Genomic DNA, 22,157 nt, shown 5'->3' with positions numbered 1-22,157 from the left:
ACTGTCCTAAACAATCTGTGTTTGTTTTCACCCAAACACTGACAGATTTGATGAATTTATGTGTATGAATCTGGATACTGTCACCTTTGCGTGTGATCAACGTTTCCTCATGAGCCATTTAATCCGCCCGAGTCCTGTTAGGAGCAGCAGAATATCTTCAAGGTTCTTCTGCCAGCTGCCTTTAATCTTCATAACCAAAAAATAAGTTTTTAAAATGTTTGCAGTGTCATTACTTTTATGACCCGTTAATGTTCAGAGAGACCCATTTTTAATATGTAGCCACCTTCTAAATTTCTTCATACAAACCCTTCCGGGTCAGTTTGGTACTGTGGCTGTTAACAGACCCAAGATGACTGAAGACTTTAGGACACATGTTGTAAAAGGTCTCCATCCACAAAGGAGTGGGAACCCTGAAGGACTGGAGCCAGCATCTCAGTGAGACCTACAAACAACCACCAAATGAGGACAAGGCTGCAGCACCAGCGGTGGAGACTCTCGATGCCAACACGTCTCCAATTTAGGCCTCCGTCACCAACTACATCACACCCGGATTTCCTGAAGGTAGTTTCAGGATATGAGAATTTCCTTACAGATTTGGAGGTGATGCCACAGTCAACAAGGCAGAAGGGTGTCAAGGCAGGAGGAGGAAGTGCAACCTGATGGGCTGGTGCAGAAATGACAACCTGGGCAAAATAAGAGCGCTGTGGTGACCACCATAGTGTCACGCTTCAGCACACCAACATCACCTGAGCCACACAAACATCAGCTGCCTGATTAGCTGAAGAACAGCACAGACATGGAGTCTTTACAATGTTCTAATGTGGTTGAGAGCGTCCCAACATGCTGCAGCAGCACAGACGCAGCGGAATGGTGGACATGCTACCATCTGGTTTAAGGTGCCGGTCTCCCTCCGGGCTGATGACATCACGCCGCTGACCCATTTACATTCAGGTTCTTGAACTTCACTTTACCAATTTCCATTATACAGTCAACAAATCAACACTGTAACTATTTAGATTGGTTTAGGTCATCTGTAAAGTGTTTATACCACAGTTCTTAACAAAAAGCCATGTGACATCATTAGGGTGCTCCAGCTCCTCACCCTTTCATTGGTCGGTCCGGTGTTGCCTTTTGTGGACGTGCTTACTCACACGTTCACAAATAGAAGCAGAAGGATCAGGTTCTTCAGAGTGGATCAGGGTTAGCAGCTGTCCAGAGACCGGTTTCTGGGTCCGGCGTCCACGCCTGACTCACTGACATTTTATTGCTCGGACAGGAAGTGTGGGATGATACATGTAAGGGCAGGTCTGAGGTTTGGGTCTGTGAAAAGGCCGTAACGGGTGAAAGTACAGACAGGAAGCGGAGTCATCAGATCTGCCACATGCTTTTATTGCAGAGTGGCTTCCTGTGATCTCAGAAACAAGTTTCCACATTAAGGCTCCAGATGTCGTCGGGTTCAAGTTGTCACAAGTCATCTCTCGCTGCGAGGTCAAATCTGCTTCCTGTAGTGTTTCTTACAAAATAAAAGTGCAGGCTAACTATGTGGCGTGGTGTTACATTCAAACTGAAAGTGAGGCGACGACCAAACAGCTAGAAACGACAGTGAGTCCGACAGGAAATGAGGTAACAAACATTACCGGAGTGACAGACAGAGAGCGGCACAGTTTCAACACAAAGAGCAGCCTGTTTTCTTCTTCTCTTCATGCATAGTCAACAAAACGTCTGCCTCGGACATGGGCATCAGTTTACAACAATAAATAAAGTCATATGCAACAGGAGGCGGAGCTTCGTGGGTGGCACAGAACCGGCCTCGGACACGTGCGGCTGCTTTCTTCACATTGACCTTTTGGCAAAACTCTGGCTGCAAGAGAGACGACTGTCCAGGGTTTATTTGTAGTGCCAGATGAACAGAATCCATATGGCAACAGAAATGGGAGGGATTTGCATATAATAATGTTAATGAGATCTCCACGTTGGAAAGCGAAAAAAAAAACAAAAACAAAAACAAAAAAAACCCCCGAAGCCTAAAGATGCTAAGTCCTTCAGGACAGGAACAGAGACGGAGCAAGCTGCTGGGTGAAGCGGAGGTGGTTGGGGGGGGGTCAGGTGCTTCAGTCCGGATGGCACGGCGGTTGGCTTGTCTCTGCTTGGTTCGCCACCAGATCAGATGGGCTTCCCCTCCAGAGACACCACCACATTCCCACCCAGTTTCTCTGCCAGGGTCTTCCGGTCCTGGATGTCATCCAGCCCGTTTACCTGCCACTCGTGCTTGATACCTGAAAACACACACATTCACGACATCATACACCTGAGACGACGCGCTCCAGGCGTCAGCTGACCAACAAACACAGCGTACAACACAACAGGAGGTCCTCCTAACCCTAACGGACAGCTGGCGGTTCTGGTCACATCACCTGTTAGCTTCTTCTTGATGGCGTCTTTGGAACTGGCATAGACCATTTTACTCTTTAACGGAGCGCCATCTGGAGCCCTGAGGAGGACACAGCTGCTTTAACCCCAGAATCCATTTCTAGACATCGAGATTCAGAGTGTATGGTTCATTTTTTCAGTGTGTGCGTGGTCTGAGGTCTGAAGACGTCAGTCTGAGGTCTGAGAAGGTCAGTCTGTGGTCTAAAAGAGGTCAGTATGTGGTCTGAGGAGGTTTGTCTGTGGTCTGGAGATGTCAGTCAAAGGTCTGAGTAAGTCTATCTGAGGTCTGAGTTCAGTCTGAGGTCTGAGAAGGTCAGTCTGTGGTCTAAAAGAGGTCAGTATGTGGTCTGAGGAGGTTTGTCTGTGGTCTGGAGATGTCAGTCAAAGGTCTGAGTTAGTCTATCTGAGGTCTGAGATCTGTCTGTGGTCTAAGGAGGTCTGTGCATGGTCTGAGGAGATCTGTCTGTGGGCTCGAGAGGTCAGTCGGAGGTCTGAGGAGCTCAGCATGGGGAGGTCAGTAAGTGGTCTGAAGAGATATGTCTGATGTCTTAGGAGGTCTGAGTATGTGCATGGTCTGTGGAGATCAGTCTGTGGTCTAGAGATGTCAGTAAGTAAGTCTATCTGAGGTCTGAGTTCAGTCTGTGGTCTGAGAAGGTCTGTACGTGGTCTGAGGAGGTCAGATATGGTCTGAATACTGCACCAGAAGATGAAGACCAGGTCCTCTTTCTTGGACTCCTTAGTCTCATAGGTGGCATCATATAGGCCATATCTGCAGTCGTTGAGGGGGAGGAGACTAACAAATCGAGCGTAGGGGTCTTCCACGGTTTCGCCAATCTCACCCTGCAGGATCTGCTTGCCCTCCTCCACAATGATCTTCTTTGTGTCATTGCTCATGCAGAAGAGCACTGCTTTCTTTCTCTTCTTCACCTCCTCTGGAGTCTGTGACTTTCTCACTTTCATCTCATTAAACACTTTGATGACCTCATCGTTCACTGTTACGCCCGATGCCTGTGAAACACAAGGCATCGATATTAGCAAACACACATCTACCCCTCGTTAGCTGAGCAATCACCTGACCGACCATGTGCTGAACAGAAAAAGGGCTCCTTTTGATTCATTACTAGGTTTAATCGATGTTCACGTTGTAGCCTATCAACGTACGACATCTGTACGAAGGATTTCAGAAGTGGCTCCACCCACCCGATCATGTGATGGGAAGGCACTTCCTGGTCTGTTCATCACTCCACCACGTGACCACTTCAACATATGTCGCCAATTACATTAAATATTTGTGACAGCAGGTGAGGATCAACCCCCAGAGGTCATCTGTCGGTTGTCACGGAAACAACCATGACGGCAACCGTTCACAGAAGCCTCAGTGTCAGTCAGGGCAGCTTCATTTATAGACCCACGTTGATGCACTTCCGGTGTGCGGGTGACGTCATCACTGACCATGCGGATCATACGAATTAACTTTATAATTGACTCAAGTAGATCAATTATTATTTAACTTGCTGATACCAAGGATCCATAAAACTCCAAAGAGCCATTCGTGATACAGAGATCATTGCACAATTCATTGATCCAGATAATTGATTACTGTCCCCTGATCCATGAAACTTTCAGCTGATGAGTTAATCAATACATTTGTCGGGAAGGTCCAGTTGATCAGGAGGACCGGTGACATCAGATCTCTCTGCATCAGGTTTTTGACGATTCTTGGTCACCACAGTGGAGTTTTCTTGCATGATTAATTTAAAGATTAATCAGCAGCAGCAGCAAATGCTGACGGCTGATTGATCAATCCAATCATCAGCTGATCAGACTCCAAAATGTCCGCAGTGACTCAGAGCAGCTGGAGCCGTCAGTCCGCGGCTAGCAGGCTACCAGGCTAACTGGGACAGGCTGGAGCCCAGTGCTCCCAGTCAGACTGCAGAGTCACGCCTCTCTGACCGAACTCTCCCGGAGCAGCCCAACACGAATCTGGACCCCTTTACTGAGTTTGTCCGCGTTAGTCCTGATCCAGCCGCGGGCCGGTCAGCCCCAAAAGACCCGTTAATAAGATGGCCGCCCGGGGCCACACCGCCTGGGGGTGCTTGGGCCGACACGGCCCGGCGCCACACCAGGGTCCGCCGGTTCCGAAACTCAGAAGATACCGGGGACCGTCAAAACATTAACCTGGGGCGGCGGGACAAACTTCTGGCCGATGTTAGGACGAATTAACGGTCGGCGACAACCGCGGCCATGCTAGCTAATATCCGCTATTCGGGGAGGGTCCACATAACGGTCCAGCCGACACCCGCACACCACGGCCTCTCACGAACTGGGTCCCTCGGTACCACGGCTGGAACCAGGAGCGTCTGGAGGTGGTTCTTACCATGTTGTCCCGATGTTTATTAGCGCTGCTCCGCCGTGTAATCGGGATTTCTCCGGGGTGAAAGGTAGCGGGGAATGCGTCCGTTGGAGCGGTGGGAGAAGAGGAGGAGGCGGGGTGGAGAGGCGGAGCTACGCGGCCCGACGCCCGCGGACCAGAACCAGCGGACCCAGTGCCAGAACCCCTAAAACGACCATTTCCGGCTGCGCAGGCGGTCGAACTATTTCCTCTGAACATGAAACTTGACATTTCTGTTGTTCTGACCAACAGACAGAACAGATTTGCCCCGGTGATCCAGAGTACCCAGATGTTCTTCCAGGGTGATGCAGACTATCCAGATGTTTTCAGCACGACAGGGTTATAATGTTAAGTGTTCTTTTATGAATTAGTCAGAAACTAAAGTTCCTTCCATAATGGACCACAATAAGAAACTTTCTGGGTGTGAGTTACAAAATAACACATTAACACCCTTTTTGCATATAATGTTATCTGGGTAATAGTTGTGTATTTTATGACGCCTCCTTAATCCTTTAAGAATAACTAATTATGGGGCTTTCCAAACTTTATCAATGTTATTGGAATAAAGCATATATTTTCCTCTTATTCATGGGGGGATGTGACGAGACAGATTTGTAGAACAACTGAAAACTAGAAAAGATTTATTAAATTTGACATTAGAACATGACAGAGGTAAGAGAGCAACTATCGGCCATAAATAAAGACAAACTAAATAAATACACAACTGCTCCAGTGTAGTGTGCACAGAACACACAGAGAAAAATCCAACAGCCGAAGGCAGGAAGACGCCGCTTTCTAAACTAGGTAAATCTCAGCAGGGGACTGATTCTGCCCACTTCCTGTCTCTATGCTAAGCTAGGTTATTCATTAACGGGTTGACAGGAAACAGAGACCTGAGTGTAAGGGTCTGCCAGAGGCAACAACGGGAGAAGGTCTTTCTGGTCTGAGGTCAGCTCAGTTTGATTGAAGTTGTGGGACATGCTGGGCCAGGGGGCGTGGCCTGTCCACAGTGGGAGGAGCTTGGATACATGTAGACCTTCAGGTCAGGACCCTTGTGAACCCCAGCCCTGAGAAAGTCCTCCGATACCTGAGCTTGGCATCACATGATCTACCCGATGACCATTATTGTCTGTTGCCGTGGCAGCCAAAGCTTTTCTGAAGCTGCCTCCCTGAGCTGATCAGAGTGGTGATGTCAGTGCAGGGGACCAAGAGATCAGGAGCCGTGAATGCTACATGTCGTTCAAGAACCAGTGAGAACATCAGCAGGAATGCAGAAGATCCAGAAACTTTTCTCATGTAATGTTCAGAGAACGCCGCGGTCACACCATCACTACAGCTGTTTACGTTAGTGTCGGGAACGTTTGGCAGGTGAGGCAGAGTCGTGCTCGGAGAGGCCAAATTTCCTGAGCTCAGAGTGGAAGAAGAGCTGCAGGCGGAGTCCAGCCTTGGCCTCGGTGGTGTGTCGAGGGTTATACTGAAAACAGTTGGAGAACATCAGTGTCACGTCTGCGATGAACTCGCCTGAGGGCAGATAAGGGGAGAGACGGCCGTTAATTTCACTCGGATCATATCCTGAAAATGTCCCGCTCCCTTCAGAACCCCATAAGTATGTTCTGTAACTCAAAGGCTGCAGTATCTACGGCGACTGTGCACGGACGTGTGCTTTTACCTGCCGACTGATATTCACAATTGTTGACTTTCTCTCGGATTGTGTTCAGGGCGATCGGTTTCTTGATGATGTCATAGTAGTCGGGGACCTGCAGACGCAGCCTTTAGTCTCACAGATATCTGATACACCTGGATGAGTGCGAGCGCCTGTAAATACAGGTGTGTTTACCTGTGTTTTGGACACCAGTTTCATAAATGGCCAGCTGTCTTGGTGCCTGACCAGTTCAACAATCAGTTGTTCGCAGGTTGACAGTTCGTGGATGCCGTGGCTCCTGCCAGAAGACCGGCGACTGCAGGAGGCGGAGGGGGTGACTGGTTTGGATGGTTTAGGTGGTAGAGCTGCACCTGGAAGACGATGCCAGCGTCAGAAATAGCTTAAAGAGACATTTAGCTACTCGCGGCCTCCTGATTGGCCGATACCTGCCACAGCTCTTTTGCGAGACTCGGTCTGAGCAGACGCTCTGCTCCCATTAGCCTGCTGGACCTCAGCCACCTGATTCCCAGAGTGGGCTGTAGCCTTTTTCCCCACTGACCTGTGATGGGATGGAATCAATAAACAGGGTTCGGTTTAATGTAAACAGAAAGTCCCACATACGACTAATGCAAACGTCAGACACACACCTGGACGCAGGTGATTTCCTGGACGTGGTGGCAGTTTTGGGTGCAACGGGTGTCTGAATTTTGGCGGCGGTGCGTGACCTTCCTTTAAGGGGCAGCGCCTGCTTCTTCCGGGTGCTGCTCAGATGAGGGAAGCAGGTGTTCCCAATCTCATCCTGGCACGAGTAAATAATAAAAAAATATTTCCCATCGTACCTCACGACCACTTCCTCATCCGACGCATCTTCAGGTTCATCTTCCTCTGCCGACTCCATTTCTTCTTGTTCCTCGACACCCTCTTCATCCTCCTCTTCATGAACGGGGTGCTGCTGACGAGACGTGAGGCGACTGGACCTCTGCTTGGGTCGACAGTCTGGACAGAACCAGTCACCTTGTGGAACAGCCTGCCAGGACACAGCGTCAGTCATCACAGTGGCCACTGTACTGGCAGCTTAGCCAAGCTAGTCAACACCAACAATGAAGTGAAATAAGTTCCCTAAAATAGTTCTTGTGACGCTAAAGTGGCTAAAGGTGTGGCACCTGTACCTTGAGGCGGGGTCGTAGACAGTGGGTGTGGTGCCCGCGGTCGCAGCCGTCGCACAGCAGCATGTTGTCGGCGTCTCCTTTACGCCTGCAGATTCGGCAGCGAGCGTTGAGGATAGAGCGAGACCAGAGGACGCTTCGCTCCAAACTGGACAGGTGGACGAACACCTGAGCAGAGGGAATATGCGTGTAAATGAGGCGTGTCTGACGTCAGCCAATCAGAGCGCTGCTTTAAGGCCGTCTGACCTGAGACAAACTGGTGCAGGACTGCAGAGACTCCCTCCATCGCTCCAACACCGTCTTACAGACACGGCCGCCTTCGCTGCCGTCTGAGAGAGAAAACAGTCCTGACTCACCACATGGCGCCACGGTCAGGACGCGGCGTTGCCTTCCTACCTTCACTCAACCGATCCTCGTCTTTTTTCTTGGTCTTCTTCATCTTCTGCTCTTTCTTTGAATCTTCTTCACCTGTGGACATGTCCGATGACATCATTTTATGCCCTTCCGCACTTTTCCAGGTTGTTCCAAAACTTTCAAGGCCCGCGGAGTCTCACCTAGTGGAGGTTTAAGGAAGCGCCTCTCGATACCTTGTTCAATGTGGCTCAGAGCTTCAGCCAAGTGATGCACGGAGCGGCTGATCACCTGTGGAGTCGTACTGCCGCTGTAGGAGGTCACCTCCTCACACCTGAGCTGTCGCCTGAACACACACATTTGAAAACATCAGTTTTCAGGATAAATCTTTTTGTGCGTGCACACGTGTTTACCTGTCTCCAGCTCTGGCGAGAAAAGGCGTGTCCACATCCATGTGTTCCGTCTGTCTGCCAAACCCTCCACTTTCTCTGCTGGTGGAACACAGCGGCTCATAGTTCCCAGATTCCAGTGCAGATCGCCACACCTGCCGGTCCTTTACCTGGCCAGAGACATGTGGACAGGTGAGTCAAGTCACCTTCTTCATGCGTTCCTCAGGTGTGAGGTGTTTGTCTGCACCTTCAGAGATCCCAGAGTTCCCTGATAAATCCGGTCTTCAATGTCGAGGAGCAGGTCTCTCAGTCTCGCCTCCATCACCGTCTCTGCCGTAGACGTGCATTCGGGGACAGAGCGAGACGACTCTGGGTGATCTGTAAGCAAATATTTCCTGGTTTAGATCTGTGTGATTCACCTGTGTGTACAGATTTCCACAGATGATTATAATAAAGTGCAAAGCAAGAGTCGAGGCCCAGAAGTCAAATATAGATACATCCGTCAATGATAACCATCTTTATACCATCAAAGATCAGACCAATGATGTCATCACAACACCAATGTGAGTCACCTGACAGGTTCTCCAGTACATGTTCACCTTTAGGTTAGCGTCCCGTACAGCGGACTGCATTTCATTTGTTCTTCACCACATTGAAGAGCTAAAAATTCAATATAACGTGGCCGCTGCAGACTTTGCCTGCATAAATCCACCTGTGTGACTTTGCCTGCGTGGGTCCACCTGTGCGTTACCTGTGTGGCTGTATTTGTTCTGGTTACAGTTCTGGATAAGCAGCTGCAGCCTGTCCCGCTCCTGCAGCAGTGCCTCCTTCAGGCTGCCCTCTCGGTGACCTCGGGGGTTCAGGGCCTTGATCAGGTGATCCACCTCTTCCATGGAGCTGTAGAAGGACCACTGGTTGTGTCTTTGGACCGACAGGCCCGACGAGTACAGGGGAGCAGGGACCGAACCAGCGCTGAACAAGAAACCATCATTAGAAATGGCTGTTTCGGTTGTGTTTGTGTGTGAACCGTGTTCCCATTTAATTTTCTGCGAGTGTTTGTGGGCAGGCAAATGTCTTGTAATGACAAAAGTACTATTACTGAAGTAATAAAGCTCTTCCTAATTCAGCATCAACACTCACCTGCCTTCGGCGGGCTCCTCCTTCACCTCCTCTTCCTCCATGCTGGTTTTAGTGTCCAGTTCAGAGTATTGCTGAGGTTGTAGCATCTCTTCTGTCAGGCCGAAACAGTCATCCTCTACAAACAAGGTGGAGGCTGAGGGAAGGAGCCAGTAGCGCCGATACAGCCGATCTCTACCCAGTGGCAGCAAACAGGTGCACGCCGCCGCCTTCTGGATCCGTTCCTGAAGCTCCTGGATCTGTAAATGGCACCGTTACTTATAACATATACATGGGCATCTGAAGGATTGATTACACAATATTTCCATCCATCCTAGGAGTCATTCTGCAGGACTTCCGCACCTTCTCCTGCTCTTTCTCCTGCTCCTCTGCCGTCAGGCTGCTGTATGAAGGTCTGAGTTCTGAAGTCATCTGTTGCTCTTTGGATTTTAGAACTGATTTTTATGGACGACAGATAAAAATCAACGTGAGAACAAACCATACACGAGCCGAGGCAACAGAGAACCACGAAGCCAAAAACAGTTGCCAGAATAAAGTTCTGCTGTTCATAATCAGCCCCTTCAAAAACAAGACTATTCTGGCGCCTCTCTGCCACAAGAGGGCAGCATTGTAAAACTATCGTCCATATTTTTAAAACTTTGAATAGAATATATGAATAATGGTGTCTGGATTGAAACTGTATGGACATATTGGCAAACAGGGAGGAGATTTTTCACGTTACAGCAGGTAAGTGACCGAGAAGATCTCACTAGACTAAAGAGCAGCCACGACCCATGAACACAAAGAATAAGGAGGCTAACCTTTCGCCTGCTCTTGGTTCTCCTCAGCGTGTAGACCTCCGTGCATGTCCCTGCAGCAGAAACACAAACAGTCCTTACATTTGGTATAAATCACAGAGAAAAGCAGAAGGCGCTCGTCATTACCTGCTAGCTAAATCTCCCTCGGTCTCCCTCAGTTTCTCCTGCTCCTTCAGCTTCTCTTCCTTTCGGAGGCGAACTCTAAGACAGAAGTGGTTTTGTTTATTAATGATGATGCATTTTAGATGTGCACTCATGTTGGAAGTAGCAAAGCAATGCTTACAGTCATTTATTTATTACTGCATTATTATTAATTATTGCATTCTAGTGGTGAGCGAGGGGGAATATTGCATGTTCCATAAGAGAGTCCCAGAGTTGGGGGCCGAGTGGCTGAAGAAACTTGACGCCATGGTGGTCACACAAGCAGGTTGGATGGCGAGCCGAGTGTAGGAGTAGGACCTGAGACTACTGGTGGGTAGTTTGACACGAAGCAGCTCAATTAGGTACAGAGGTTGTTGGACCAGGTTGTTAATGGAGTTGAAAGTAAAAAACAGAATTTAAAAAATGTTCAAGAAAGTTGCTGGAGAACCAGGATGGGATCTTCTGAAGAACAGTAAGGTGGGAGGGCCCAATGACAGAACCCTGGGGAACACCAGAGCAGAGCAATATGGCTGGGAAAGTTGGATGAGAGAGATATGATTCAAACCATTTTCCAGTCCTATCCATGAACCTAAGCCTTCTACTTGTCAGCTGGATCCTCTCTGTTTTGGTTAAAGCAATTCTCCGACTTCTCACATAACCCTCGGACATCTCTAGTTACCCCAATTCCTGCTGCAGTTACCCCAATTCTTAAGAAACACAGAACCCACCAACTTTAATAACCTTCACCCCATCTTCAACCTCCCTTTCATTTCATTTCATCTAGAGAGAACAGTTGCTTCTCACGTTCATGATCACCTTGCTCAATATTTACGAACAGCTCCATCTGGATTCCGCTCAATCCACAGCAAAGAAAGCGCTTGTTATCCAGTGAGAATAATGTTTGCGCGTTAGCGATGTCTAATTGAACCAAATCAGCATAATAATTGGATTTTGCAGTTGAAAGAGAGTCCTTATAGGAGAGAGTGAACATTGTACACGTCCCTGTGACTCGTTAGTCCTGTTTTCCTAGTTTCCTTGTAGTTGGTGACCTTTGGATTAATGTTGGCAAAGTTCAGATGGAAATCCTGGTGCAGAGTAGATGAGGGACACAGTCTGAGTTTTATCAGGAGCCAGGGTGTCCGTTCAGCCGAGGAAAGCCATTGACTTGTATCCAAGACTGCGTAAGGCGGAAGCAGTAGGGCAGCTGAGGAGTTGATCAGGCAGACATGGTCGTCCACAGAACAACAGCAGCCTCAGTCACATTCACTCTTCTTCACTGTTTCTCATTGTCTGCTGAAGCTCCGTCTCATAGGCATCTCCATAGCCCCTCACTCCATTTGTGAGGAGGAGCCGGCCCAGGCAGATGTGCCGGATTCATTCAAGTCTTCATCCTGGGCTAAAGTGACCTCCAGTTCAGATGTTTCTGGATCATCCTCCGACTCTTCAGTCAGCTGTTCTCAGTATTTGGGCTCTTCATGGAGTCAGTGTAGCAGGAACATTGATGGGCCTTCTACACTTCTGTCTTTGGATCTTCTGGCCCACATAGTGACTCAGATTATCTAAACTTTGCTTTCATACATTGTCACAACCAACAGTAACCCGATCAACGCCTTGACCCAACATTCACCAGTACAGATACCAACTTGTGATTTTAGCTTTTGTCTGTTTTCCAGTGGTCAAAATGAAGAAAGTTAAAGTTCAAGAATACCTGAGAGCAGCTTCCTCTCGCTGTCGTCTGTGTTGTTCCGCTCTGATCTCTCTCAGATCCTGTCTGGCAGATCTCTGCTCCTCCACACAGTCTTCGATCAGATCTCTGGTTGATGCCAACGTCAGCAGCTTCCCCACGAGCGCCTGTAAAATCTTCAGTTTCTCTCCTGATCACAAACCACACGGATCATTACTTCTTTTGTGCTGTCATTTTGTCACGCATTCTTCAATCCAGCTCATTCTTCTCTTAAACCATTATTAGAGTTATTAGATCAAAAACGAGTCAATACTGGGATCTAATGTCTGATGGATTTGCTGCTAACCTGGAGTCAGGTCGTAGACCGCCGTGGTTGACAGCCTCTTCAGCAGCCCGGCCTCAGCTAAACGCAGCTCAACGCAGGGGTCATCCATCAGCATGAAGCCACCCTGCTTCTGATAACGGAACTTTGCGTTGCCGTGGTGACAGTCGGCACCCGATGCCAAGATGTGAAGGCGCAGGATCTCAGTGAGTGTGCAGCTGTCCAGATCCAACTGCTTCAGGCTGCAGCCCTGGAACAGCTGAGGCCAGACGGCTGCCAGGGAGGCCACGGCGCTCAGAGCAGAACAGGCGGCGTCACCGTCATCGTCCAGAACCTCAGAAAGATCTGTCAAACAACAACATGTGCACCACAATAAACAACAGGAAGCCATGGTCCTGCTGCGAGTGCAGCCTGAGTGTGTGTGTACGTTTGTAATGTAACGACATCTTGTCTGTCTGTGGTGTTTTTGAAGGTCGGACTTGGTTTTAAGGTTCATGGGTTAAGGGTCAAGGGGAAAGTTAGTCACTAGGTTGTGATGGTCAACGTTAAGAACAAGGATGTGCGTGTGAACGTCCGTGTAAGAGTGTGAGACCTTCGGCCTGCTCTTTAGCCCCCTCCTCCAGCTCCTCATCCAGAGCTTGAAAGATGGCTGATAAGAAGAAGAAGAGCAGCTCACACAGAGGTCCCTCAGGGTCAGAGCTGACCAGAGCCTCTTCTAACACCTCTGATCAGAGAGAAAAAAACATTATTCAACTGACTGCATGAACATAATCTTTGAAGAACAACCTTTTAAACTCAATTGAACCTCAAAAAATTCAGTTTGTCCCAAAATCGAGTCGAGAATTACTTTGACTATAATTGGGCTTGTTTCTTTTTTTTTTTTTTATTTAACCAGGATCCTGTGCTGACTGAAAGTGTTCTAACCCAGAGAGACTCCATCAGGAAACTCATCCTTCAGGTCAAAGTACTGGCCAAAAGCCTGCAGAAACTCCAGAACCATCAATGCCTCTCCAAAGAGATCGGAGGGAAGCCTGGTCCTCACAGGGAGCGGGCAGGGGAGCTCCTGGAGGAGACACACGGGCAGGACATCAAGTCACTGTGGATGAGCAGAGACACGGGCCGCTGCTGGGTAGAGGCGTTCGCACCTTCAGATCTTCACACTCCATATCTTCTCTGGGTTTGTTCCACAGTTTCAGCCGCTCGGCATACTTCTTCTTCTCCTCCTTTAGCTTCTCTCGTTCCTGCCAATTACATTCCACAGTCAACAACCCCCGTCAGGCTGTTTATACATTTGCGGTGTGAAAACGCACACCTTCTCTTTCTCTAGCTTTCTGAGTTCCTTCTCTTCTCGCCTCCTCTGTTTCTCCTCTTCACACATCCTCCTTTGCTCCTCCTTTTCCCGCCTCTTGGCCTCCTGTGCCTCCTTCTCCATCTTTAGTCGAGCAGCTGCGATCTCCTCCTTCTGCTGCAGCAGCTTCAGCTTCTCCTTCAGCACAGAAGAGTCCCCCTGCAAATGCATCACTCAGATCACATCACCAATTAATTTATCAATCTCCTAAAAAGGTCCATTTGATAATCACCTGTCCAGGTGAACTCCAGCCTCCACCCTTAGCACCAGAGCTGAAGGAGACCAGGGGGGAATCATCGGGGAAGAACTGTGAGAACGTTTGTTCACACAGCTGGTACTTTGTCACCGTTGAGACCTAGCACAAACATCACCATGAATAAACCTTCATTATTACAGATTTATCATGTTGCTAAGCTAACAAGGCAACATAAAGAAGCAGGAATGCAGGACATAACAGTTCCTGGTGGGATGCAGGATTTCTCTTTGACTGAGGCTGAACCAATGTTAGCTGTAGAAGATAACGTGTGAAGTAACACGGGAACATGCTGTTATTTTAGAAAACAGAACACAAACAGGATCCCTGGCTCACGGTTCTAAGGTGAGAACATGAATCTGACCCCGTCATGGCTTCCCTGACATGCAAGTATGTGTTATCACCTTGACTGCGATGGTTCCGTTCACAGGCTCACAGTGTTGTTTGAAGAGTAGCTTCAGCCTCTCTCTGGATACAGTCGCCTTCCGGTGACTGAACAGACAAGACAGACATCTTTGTGTCATCGGACCGATGCCCTACTCTGGCATTAAGGCCAACACAAACGCGCCAAGACCACAGCGCTCACTCACCTTATGCGACTGGCATTAATGGTAAACGGCTCGCTGTGCGCATCCATCCTCACCGTGTATTTAAAGACTGATGGGCTCAGAGGCTTCTTTCTGCTGACACAGAAGTCCAAATGATGAATATAAATGTCCACAGACACAGATAAGCAATTTCCCAGCCAGTCATGATAAAGTCCACAAAACCGTCCAGCTGTACAAGCAGGTAGATCAAAGCCGTCTGTATTAAACTGATCATTAACTTGGGCAACGTGTCAAATAGTGCTCCTTCCCATAGGTTTCTACCAGAATCAGCATCAACTATTTTGGCTATTTCAGTGCTAGCAGCTAAAGCCCAACACCCCCCACATGCAACAATGGGCCTGGGCCCACCAAAGCAGACCCGAAGACCCACAAGCGGTTTGGAGATGTTCTGACCAAGTCGTCTAGCTAGCAATCACAGGTCGTCTCGTCAAAGCCGCTCCACTTCTCACACTTGTCCATTCTTCCCTGCTTCTATCACAACTCGGAGGACTAAATGCTCAGTTATACATACATCCCTTCACCTTTGGGGGGTCATGATGTCATATCTGATCAATGTATGCTTCTCTCTGTATATTGTCTCACTCCGTAAATGTGATTTATAAGTAGATGGAGGAAAAGTACCAGTGTCTAAACAAAGGAGCACCCACAGGCCACCACCTCCAACTCCACCACCATTTGACAAGTTGCTCACGGCGGGTTTAAACCGGTTTTGGAACCATGACATTGAACAATATTGTCTATCGGTTCAACAAGTCAAGCGGATGCAAACACACAGTTCATGTGGAGCCTGAGTGAGCATAAAGATTCCGAGCACACCTCCTCCTCCATGTGTAAGACCAAGACAGCGTGTGTGTGACCCTTGACCTACTGACCCTTTGGTGGTGGGAGGCGGACTCTGCACGGCGTGGCTCTCATCGTCACTGTCGCTGATCACGATGCTGTCGGTGTCAGCCGGTCTGGTGTTGGCGTTAGCTGCTGGCGCTCCGTTAGCAGTGGAGTACGGAGAGTGAACCTGCAGGATCTCACACACCTGTCTGCAACAAGTCACAGCCCACACAAAGTGATACTTCAAATGTATTTTTAGTTTCAGATCAGAAATGTATTCCTGTACTTGACTGGACATACCGAGCCTTGACGACAGCACGTCATGCCCCCTCTTTACCTGTCTCCATTACGTCCTGCGAGTTCTACGGCCTCTCCGGGGAAGAAACGGTTCTTGATAAACATGAAGACATCCTCACAGAGGTCAGACAGTCTGCTGCAGCGGCTCATAGCCGCGAGGTGGAGCAGCGGCACCAGCAAAGAGGGCGGGAAGCTCTTCAGACTTTGTCGGGCCCGCCGTTCACTCTCCATGGCCTCCAAATAGGTGAGGCCAGCTCGACCCGTTAGGGCACAGCTCCACACCAGACTGTTGCACAGGATGGTCCGCTCGAAGAACTCACTGCGGAGAGAACGTCGCACTGTGATGACGGGGACTGACGGACACTTGGGTGTGATGTCACGCCTATAAGCAACTATCACTATGGAGATGACAGAAGGATAAAGGTGGTCCATCTGTTTCCCACCTAGAAATGGACATCTCAAAGCAAGCGAACGAGGTGGAACCAGCGTAAACATGTTTTTGGAGCCAAATACTTTTAAGCAGATAAGAAAATTCCTGAAGGGGGTTTCAGCGATCGAGGTCAGTAATCAATCAACTTAAATCAGGAGCGAATAGTGTGTTTGACAGCTCTGGAGGTCATGGGATCGCCAAAAGGATCCAGTGATCCTCAACCTCCGAGGTTTCACGCCTCTCAAACGGGCCCTCCCGCCGGAACCGGCACGTGTGCCACACTTACGGCCACCCTATCACGTGACAGCAGGCCTGCGTCACGCAGCTATCGGCTAAACAACTTTTGCTAACAGCCGCCAACTTGTGTTAGCTTATTCATCTGGCCGCGTTTGTAGTAGTTCACTTTTCGGACCGGTACGTCATTGTGAACCGTGTCATTAAAGTGGCAATAAAGTGAAGGTGCCGGTTCGGTTCGGTTCTGTCACTGTTGTTTTTCCTGCGACCTGGAAGTTGACCCAAACTGTACGTAATCCGACTCCCCCGGGGCAGGTTGTCGCACTCACTCGTAGGTTCTGAAGATTTCGTATGTGATCTTACAGAGGAAGACCTCTTCGTCCGGGCGCAGGTCCGCCGGAGGGTTCTGTCGGATGAAGGGTTTTCTGTGGAGAAGCGGCATCTCGGCGCTCCGCGTCACCCACCGACTCGTAACTGAAAAGGGAAGGAAGCCGAGTCACAATCGGCGAGACAAAGAATCGTATCTAGAGCGAGCCAATCGAAATGGAGCCCGAGTTTAGGAGGATAGAGTTGAACAGCGGCGGAGCGGGTCTTTTGTTCTACTCGGCGGTAATCTGCCCACATGGAGGAAACTCTCTCAGACGACTCTGCTTCGCCGGGACGGCCCTAGCAAAGTCCCGGAGAACAGAAACCCAGAGTAAGAAACTCACCGACCTCTGGCCTGATCGAGAGACAAATGATGTTCCAAAGAAGAGTCCCTGAAACGATGAAGGTTCAGCGGCTTGTTGACCAAGTTTTATTCCACTTTACGAACCCACAGAGAGGCTCGGAAATTTCAGCACTCCAAGTCATATTTCATCTTTAGTTTTCAAATAACAAGGTGAAATAAATACCTTTTCAAAAGTCAGATTCTATACGTATATAGCTAAACACTGAGATGCTGATTAAAAAGATACACGCGTATATGTAAAAGAAAAAAAAGCAACTAGTTGTATTTCAAAACAAGTTAGAGTTTATGAGAAACCCGTATTATATCCACTTACTCCCGCCCTGATGAACTTTCATATATGTAAAACATACTACTATTACCAAAAACAGCCAAATTCATACAACTTAACCCATCACTATATTTGAATATTATAAGGTGGGTTAGATTCCTGATCTAACCTTGTTGATCGCTTGAACGCACCACATAGAGTATATGGGCGGGGTTTCACTGTCCCGCAAGCCTGTAGTCACATGGCGCAAAAAGGCCGGAAGTGGGTCCGATGATGACGGAGTACAGACGTACATACCTCATTATTTTAAGGAAATATAATATCATAAAAAAAAGCAGCAGTTCAAGGATAGAAAGCACCAATGTTTGGAGCTGGTCATTTATGGAGTCTGGATAGGTCACCATGGAGGCCAATACTCAACTATTGTACTGGTCATGGTGGTAGCATGAACTTATCAAGTATTCAACTGTGTTTCTGTTCTTATGTTTTGGTCAAAGTTAAACTACAGGTCTTCCTTTATTCCAACTCTTAAAGAATGATGACGAGGCTTTGTTTTGGTTAGAATTGGCTCCCAAGTCATTTATAACATGAGGGTCTCAGATCTGAATCCACAAAAAATCAGAATGATGGTTAAATCTGGGCTTTTTTCAGATCAAATATATAGTTCAGATATAGTGACAAAGACAAGCAAGTAAAATGGCAAATAGTGAATTTAATGGTTACATTAGACGTTCACATCATCGACCCTCTGCCAGTAAGTCCTTTCAGGTGAAACGCTTGGATATAACCACACAAAAGTTTTTTTTGATTTTCCTTTTAGCAGAATTTAAGTTTTCAACACAGATGAACAGGTCAAATGATGCAGAAGTTCTTCATTTAGAAACAAAAACAGGATGTATGAATAAAGAACATCAATCCTATTTCTGATCATGTCTGTAAAGTCTGATTTGCTGAACTTCCCTCTGAAGAAAACTCTTGCTGTTACACTAATTGTGGTGCTCATCAGGCAGATGAGATAAGGATATTTGATATATCCAATTAATGAAGCAGATTCAGGGAATGAATCTGCAACCTGAGGTCCAGAGCAGCCCCGATCCAAATCCACCTGAGATGTTCAGGTCAGTTCTGTCAAGTCCACATTAAAGGACCCGGTACAGATGGATCTGTGTCAGAGTCTCAGAGTCTGTGTGTCGGTCCAGGTAAACCTCACTGTCCACAGGGAGCTCCTCCACCCAACCAGGCTGCGGCACCATCTACTCACAAACAGCAATTACTTCACGACCTAAGTGATGTTTTCTTATCGGGAGTCGACGAGCGTGTGGTTTACCTGTAGTGTTTTCCAACTCTCATGCAGACTGGGGACTGTGACCAGCAGAGACCCTCTCTTCCTGAAGTTCTGTGTGATGAACCTCCATGCACTGCACAAGCACACACACTATTAACACCCTGCTACACAGACAATCTGAGTAAATGACAAGATGACAGAGAAACAAAGGACTTGGCACAAACATATGTTGCGTATGACACCAACAGGGGAGGAGAAAATGTGACAGCGACCACACACACTGAGAAATCCAAGGATCACTACCCTGACAACTGGATTATTATAGGCTCTTCTTTTTGTACTTTTGTGGTTATCGGCAGACATCACAACAATAAACCAACCATCACACTGTCATTCACAGCCAGAGAAGCCTGATCAGCCAGAGGCTGCGCCTCCCCAAGTACAGGACAAACAGGCTGGGGAACTCATTCACCCCCCGAGCCATCACGCTGTTCAACTCCTCACTGGGGGGGGGGGGCCGACAGAAGGACTGGAACAACACTGCAATAACATAATACTGGGACATCCATTCATTCAGTTCATTCATTCATTCAGTTCATTTATTTACATTTCTATAGTTTTATATTATATTCTATTTTTAATTTATTCTATTTTATTTCTTATTTTATTCTATTTTTATTTTTATTATTTTTATTTATTATTTTATTTTTAATTTTTTTAAACAGTGCTGTACGTTTCTTTGGGGAGATGCTAATTTCCCTAATGGACACCCCCTAAAGGGATCAATAAAGTACCCTGATTCTGATTCTGATTCTGATTCTGATCATGATCTCCCAGCCAAACGACGAGTCACTTTGTCCAGAGACATACCCCCCCCTTCGCAAACTGTCCCCACTGATAAAGACACATTCGGTCACCAGAAGGGGGAATTATTTCCTCTGTGCTGAAGAATATTTGAGTTCAACTGTAGAAGGTGGATGATGATTAAAAGTTCAGCAAACCTTTTGGTTTACAAATTCATTCCATGATTTTTTTGGGGGGGTGTTAGCAGTGTGGGTGTGGGGTATTTGGTTGTTTGAAAATGTGACCACCCACTCTTACATTGGACACAATCAAACTCAGGCAGGAGCCCTCAAGAGAAACCTCCCAACAGCAGCATCAAGGGCAATAATCAGGGAAGGGACAGCAAGCTTTTAGAGTTCCTGACAGAAGAAACACACATAGAGACCAAACTGGCAGGTTCGTATCAAAGTGAGCATTTATTTCTGAAGAAATGGCTGAGAGGTCACCTGACACGCTCGTCTGTCCACTGCACATTAACTCATGAAGAAAACTGAACATCTCTCACCACTGTGTATGCCATCATACAACTACAGAGGTCCCACTAGAACCTGTCAGTCACGTGACCAGCCACACAACATCAGCCACCACACGCACACACTTCTCTCAGAGACGATGTGTGTTTAGTGTTTTCTCACCTGACTTGCTCACTTGGCTCCATGAAGAACTCAAACACATTGTTCATGATGAGAACATCACTGTTCTGAAGAAGAGTTTCCTGCAGGCGCACATCAGTGTGTAGAACCTACAGAACATGAAACTCGTCACAAAGCCACCCCCAGAGTATGCACGTGTACTCTCGGGATATTGCGTAAACGTTGTGTGTGTGTGCTCTTTCTGTATTGCTGTCACCTTGATTCTGTCCGCCAGCTGATACTTTTCCACAATTTCATTCTGCAGTTTGACAAATTCTTCACTGATCTCTAAACCAATCAGCTGGGAGGCTGAACTGAACAAATAACCCTGAAAACACACACACACACACACACACACTTGTCAGTTGTTTGTGATTTCAGATCCAGCAGGAATCTGCTTCTTTTCCAACAGACTTTAAGGGTTTTGTTTTAACCAAGCAAAAGCTGACTAGAACCAGACTTGGCTCATTTATTAACCGACCTGGGTTTTCAGACAGCAACCTGCAGCCAGACGCCTCTATGTGGAACAGTTTCGGTGTCCCTGTTTTAGATCTACTCACCCCATAGAGCACAGCTCCCAGTCTTGAGCCAACATCCACCAGGACCCTTCCATTCAGGTCTGGAAGAACCGTTTGGTAAATAAACTGAAGTTCTGGGATGGAAAATGAGTGAGAGATGAAATCTGCAGAAGAAGAAGACAGCTGTCACCAGGGTGTGACAAAGCTGATGATGATGATGATGATGATGTTGTTGTTGATGTGTTCTGACCCAAAGGGGCAGTTCTGTAGGAACCACAGGTAACGCAGAATGATCGGCTCATGGTTCCACTCTCACACAGAGAATCCACTTGATCCTCATCATACAGGAAGCTGTCCACATGGAGCGTTGGCCGACACAACTGCTGCATCTGCACCGTCAACATTACGGATGAAACACCGTCATCAGTCTGCAAGAGCACTGCTGGACGAGACCGGCACTTCGATGCATCACCTTGCTGTATACAGTACTCTCAGAGGGGAACATGGCATCTGGGGGCAGGCGCCCTCGCAGATCATCAGCAATGTTCTGCAGAATGGTCTTCCTGTTGTCCGACAGCAGCTCATCCAGCTCATCTGCAGGATGAAAATCACAATCGCAGCGAGCCGATAATCTACTGAATTCTCAGACAAATGTAACCTCATTGTTCCCTTAAAATGCGATGTTTTGCTGGACACTATGGTTGCCAGTCTGGCCAGTTGTGGCAGTACTGGGATGCAGCTACGTTTCCAAGGACAACGCGTGATGAGGGCTTTGGCTCTGTGGTCCCGGCGGCTCACCTGATTCTCGGATCCAGTTGATCAGTCTGGGCAGATCGGATGGGTCCACTCTGCTCAGAAGCAGCTTCACCTCTGACTTTGCCTCAGAAAAATTCATTTCCACCATTAGTTTGCCATCATCAGCTGTAATCTGATTTATTTAATTGTAATGAAAAATTAATTTGACGTCCTCGTGAGAAGTTTCTTCTTCTTCTTCTTCTATTTTCCGGCAGTTTGCACACACCTGGGCGTAATAGTGCCTCCCCCTGGTCATCCAAGGTCGCACACCCTCGATCTAGATTCTCCTATAAGGCCCCGTGTCGCGCAGGACCTGGAGCGCTGTTGCGTGATCTGCTGGTGCTTATCATGGCCAAAAAAACTTTAATGAAAAGTGAATCTACACCCAGACATAAGGATGATTTAAACGCTTCTTCTCTCAGCACTATAGTTCCTACACTCCAGCAGTAAATGTTTCACCTTTCCGGGTGAACAGTGTGTGTTTAGTCCACAGTGTCCCAGTTTTAGTATACATATTTTAACAGAATCTACTCGGTTTCCATGGTAATAATTGCTCTTTTTAATTTTTGGATGGAAAGAAAAATAAAGTCTTCCCTCCCCCTTTTCCATTCTCTTTGCCACTCGTCCTCTACACACACTT

The 22,157-nt window shown here is 47.8% G+C and overlaps 3 protein-coding genes and 2 long non-coding RNA genes across 7 annotated transcripts; 2 read left to right on the top strand and 3 right to left on the bottom strand.

Annotated features, from left to right (window-relative positions):
• Positions 1–1,368: 1,368 nt before the first annotated feature.
• Positions 1,369–4,941, bottom strand: cfl2 (cofilin 2 (muscle)). The gene is made up of 4 exons (XM_003962795.3): positions 4,808–4,941; positions 3,131–3,438; positions 2,415–2,491; positions 1,369–2,276 (listed from the first exon to the last, which is right to left on the bottom strand). The coding sequence occupies exons 1-4, from the start codon at positions 4,808–4,810 to the stop codon at positions 2,164–2,166; spliced, it is 501 nt and encodes a 166-aa protein (XP_003962844.1). The 5' UTR covers positions 4,811–4,941; the 3' UTR covers positions 1,369–2,163.
• A 45-nt stretch (positions 4,942–4,986) lies between these two features.
• Positions 4,987–8,933, top strand: LOC115248905 (uncharacterized). The gene is made up of 3 exons (XR_003887626.1): positions 4,987–5,243; positions 8,149–8,562; positions 8,802–8,933. It is a non-coding gene; the product is annotated as an uncharacterized lncRNA (long non-coding RNA).
• baz1a (bromodomain adjacent to zinc finger domain, 1A) lies at positions 5,434–17,274 on the bottom strand. Of its 3 annotated transcripts, none has more exons than XM_029832972.1 (30): positions 17,157–17,274; positions 16,776–16,920; positions 15,823–16,101; positions 15,533–15,694; positions 14,643–14,735; positions 14,457–14,544; positions 14,032–14,154; positions 13,764–13,958; positions 13,597–13,692; positions 13,376–13,514; positions 13,044–13,175; positions 12,476–12,796; positions 12,154–12,319; positions 10,431–10,505; positions 10,308–10,357; positions 9,850–9,941; positions 9,511–9,746; positions 9,122–9,342; positions 8,618–8,748; positions 8,395–8,540; positions 8,185–8,327; positions 8,027–8,098; positions 7,877–7,959; positions 7,634–7,798; positions 7,304–7,491; positions 7,112–7,225; positions 6,911–7,023; positions 6,660–6,835; positions 6,492–6,579; positions 5,434–6,343 (listed from the first exon to the last, which is right to left on the bottom strand). In XM_029832972.1, the coding sequence occupies exons 2-30, from the start codon at positions 16,886–16,888 to the stop codon at positions 6,168–6,170; spliced, it is 4,176 nt and encodes a 1,391-aa protein (XP_029688832.1). In that variant the 5' UTR covers positions 16,889–16,920; positions 17,157–17,274; the 3' UTR covers positions 5,434–6,167. The 3 variants fall into 3 exon arrangements, with proteins under 3 accessions (XP_029688832.1, XP_011618139.2, XP_029688833.1); XM_011619837.2 differs by having other exon boundaries at positions 14,643–14,732; XM_029832973.1 differs by lacking the exon at positions 17,157–17,274 and having other exon boundaries at positions 16,810–16,912.
• LOC115248904 (uncharacterized) lies at positions 16,474–17,406 on the top strand. Its single transcript, XR_003887625.1, has 2 exons — positions 16,474–16,734; positions 16,812–17,406. It is a non-coding gene; the product is annotated as an uncharacterized lncRNA (long non-coding RNA).
• A 730-nt stretch (positions 17,407–18,136) lies between these two features.
• Positions 18,137–21,743, bottom strand: LOC101075506 (uncharacterized). Its single transcript, XM_003962815.3, has 8 exons — positions 21,521–21,743; positions 21,195–21,316; positions 20,973–21,111; positions 20,765–20,886; positions 20,422–20,532; positions 20,208–20,314; positions 18,772–18,862; positions 18,137–18,697 (listed from the first exon to the last, which is right to left on the bottom strand). The coding sequence occupies exons 1-8, from the start codon at positions 21,624–21,626 to the stop codon at positions 18,584–18,586; spliced, it is 912 nt and encodes a 303-aa protein (XP_003962864.3). The 5' UTR covers positions 21,627–21,743; the 3' UTR covers positions 18,137–18,583.
• Positions 21,744–22,157: the final 414 nt, after the last annotated feature.

Source organism: Takifugu rubripes, chromosome 2, assembly GCF_901000725.2.
Source record: "Takifugu rubripes chromosome 2, fTakRub1.2, whole genome shotgun sequence".
In the NCBI taxonomy this organism is placed as follows: domain Eukaryota; kingdom Metazoa; phylum Chordata; class Actinopteri; order Tetraodontiformes; family Tetraodontidae; genus Takifugu; species Takifugu rubripes.
This window is presented reverse-complemented; position numbering and strand designations above follow the sequence as displayed.

Bases quoted from the DNA above. Each gene is read 5' to 3' on its own strand.
- cfl2 (XM_003962795.3), bottom strand. The intron at 2,492-3,130 runs GTGCAGTATTCA...TGTCCTCCTCAG, and splicing joins GACCTGGTCTTCATCTTCTG to GGCTCCAGATGGCGCTCCGT. The intron at 2,277-2,414 runs GTGATGTGACCA...GTGTGTTTTCAG, and splicing joins CATCAAGAAGAAGCTAACAG to GTATCAAGCACGAGTGGCAG.
- baz1a (XM_029832972.1), bottom strand. From the start codon at position 16,888: ATGCCGCTTCTCCACAGAAAACCCTTCATCCGACAGAACCCTCCGGCG. The intron at 13,959-14,031 runs GTGATTATCAAA...ATGCATTTGCAG, and splicing joins GCTGGAGTTCACCTGGACAG to GGGGACTCTTCTGTGCTGAA. The intron at 6,580-6,659 runs GTAAACACACCT...CTGCGTCTGCAG, and splicing joins AACTGGTGTCCAAAACACAG to GTCCCCGACTACTATGACAT.
- LOC101075506 (XM_003962815.3), bottom strand. From the start codon at position 21,626: ATGGTGGAAATGAATTTTTCTGAGGCAAAGTCAGAGGTGAAGCTGCTT. The intron at 20,315-20,421 runs GTGACAGCAATA...CATGTTCTGTAG, and splicing joins AGCTGGCGGACAGAATCAAG to GTTCTACACACTGATGTGCG. The intron at 18,698-18,771 runs GTAAACCACACG...GTTTGTGAGTAG, and splicing joins AGAGTTGGAAAACACTACAG to ATGGTGCCGCAGCCTGGTTG.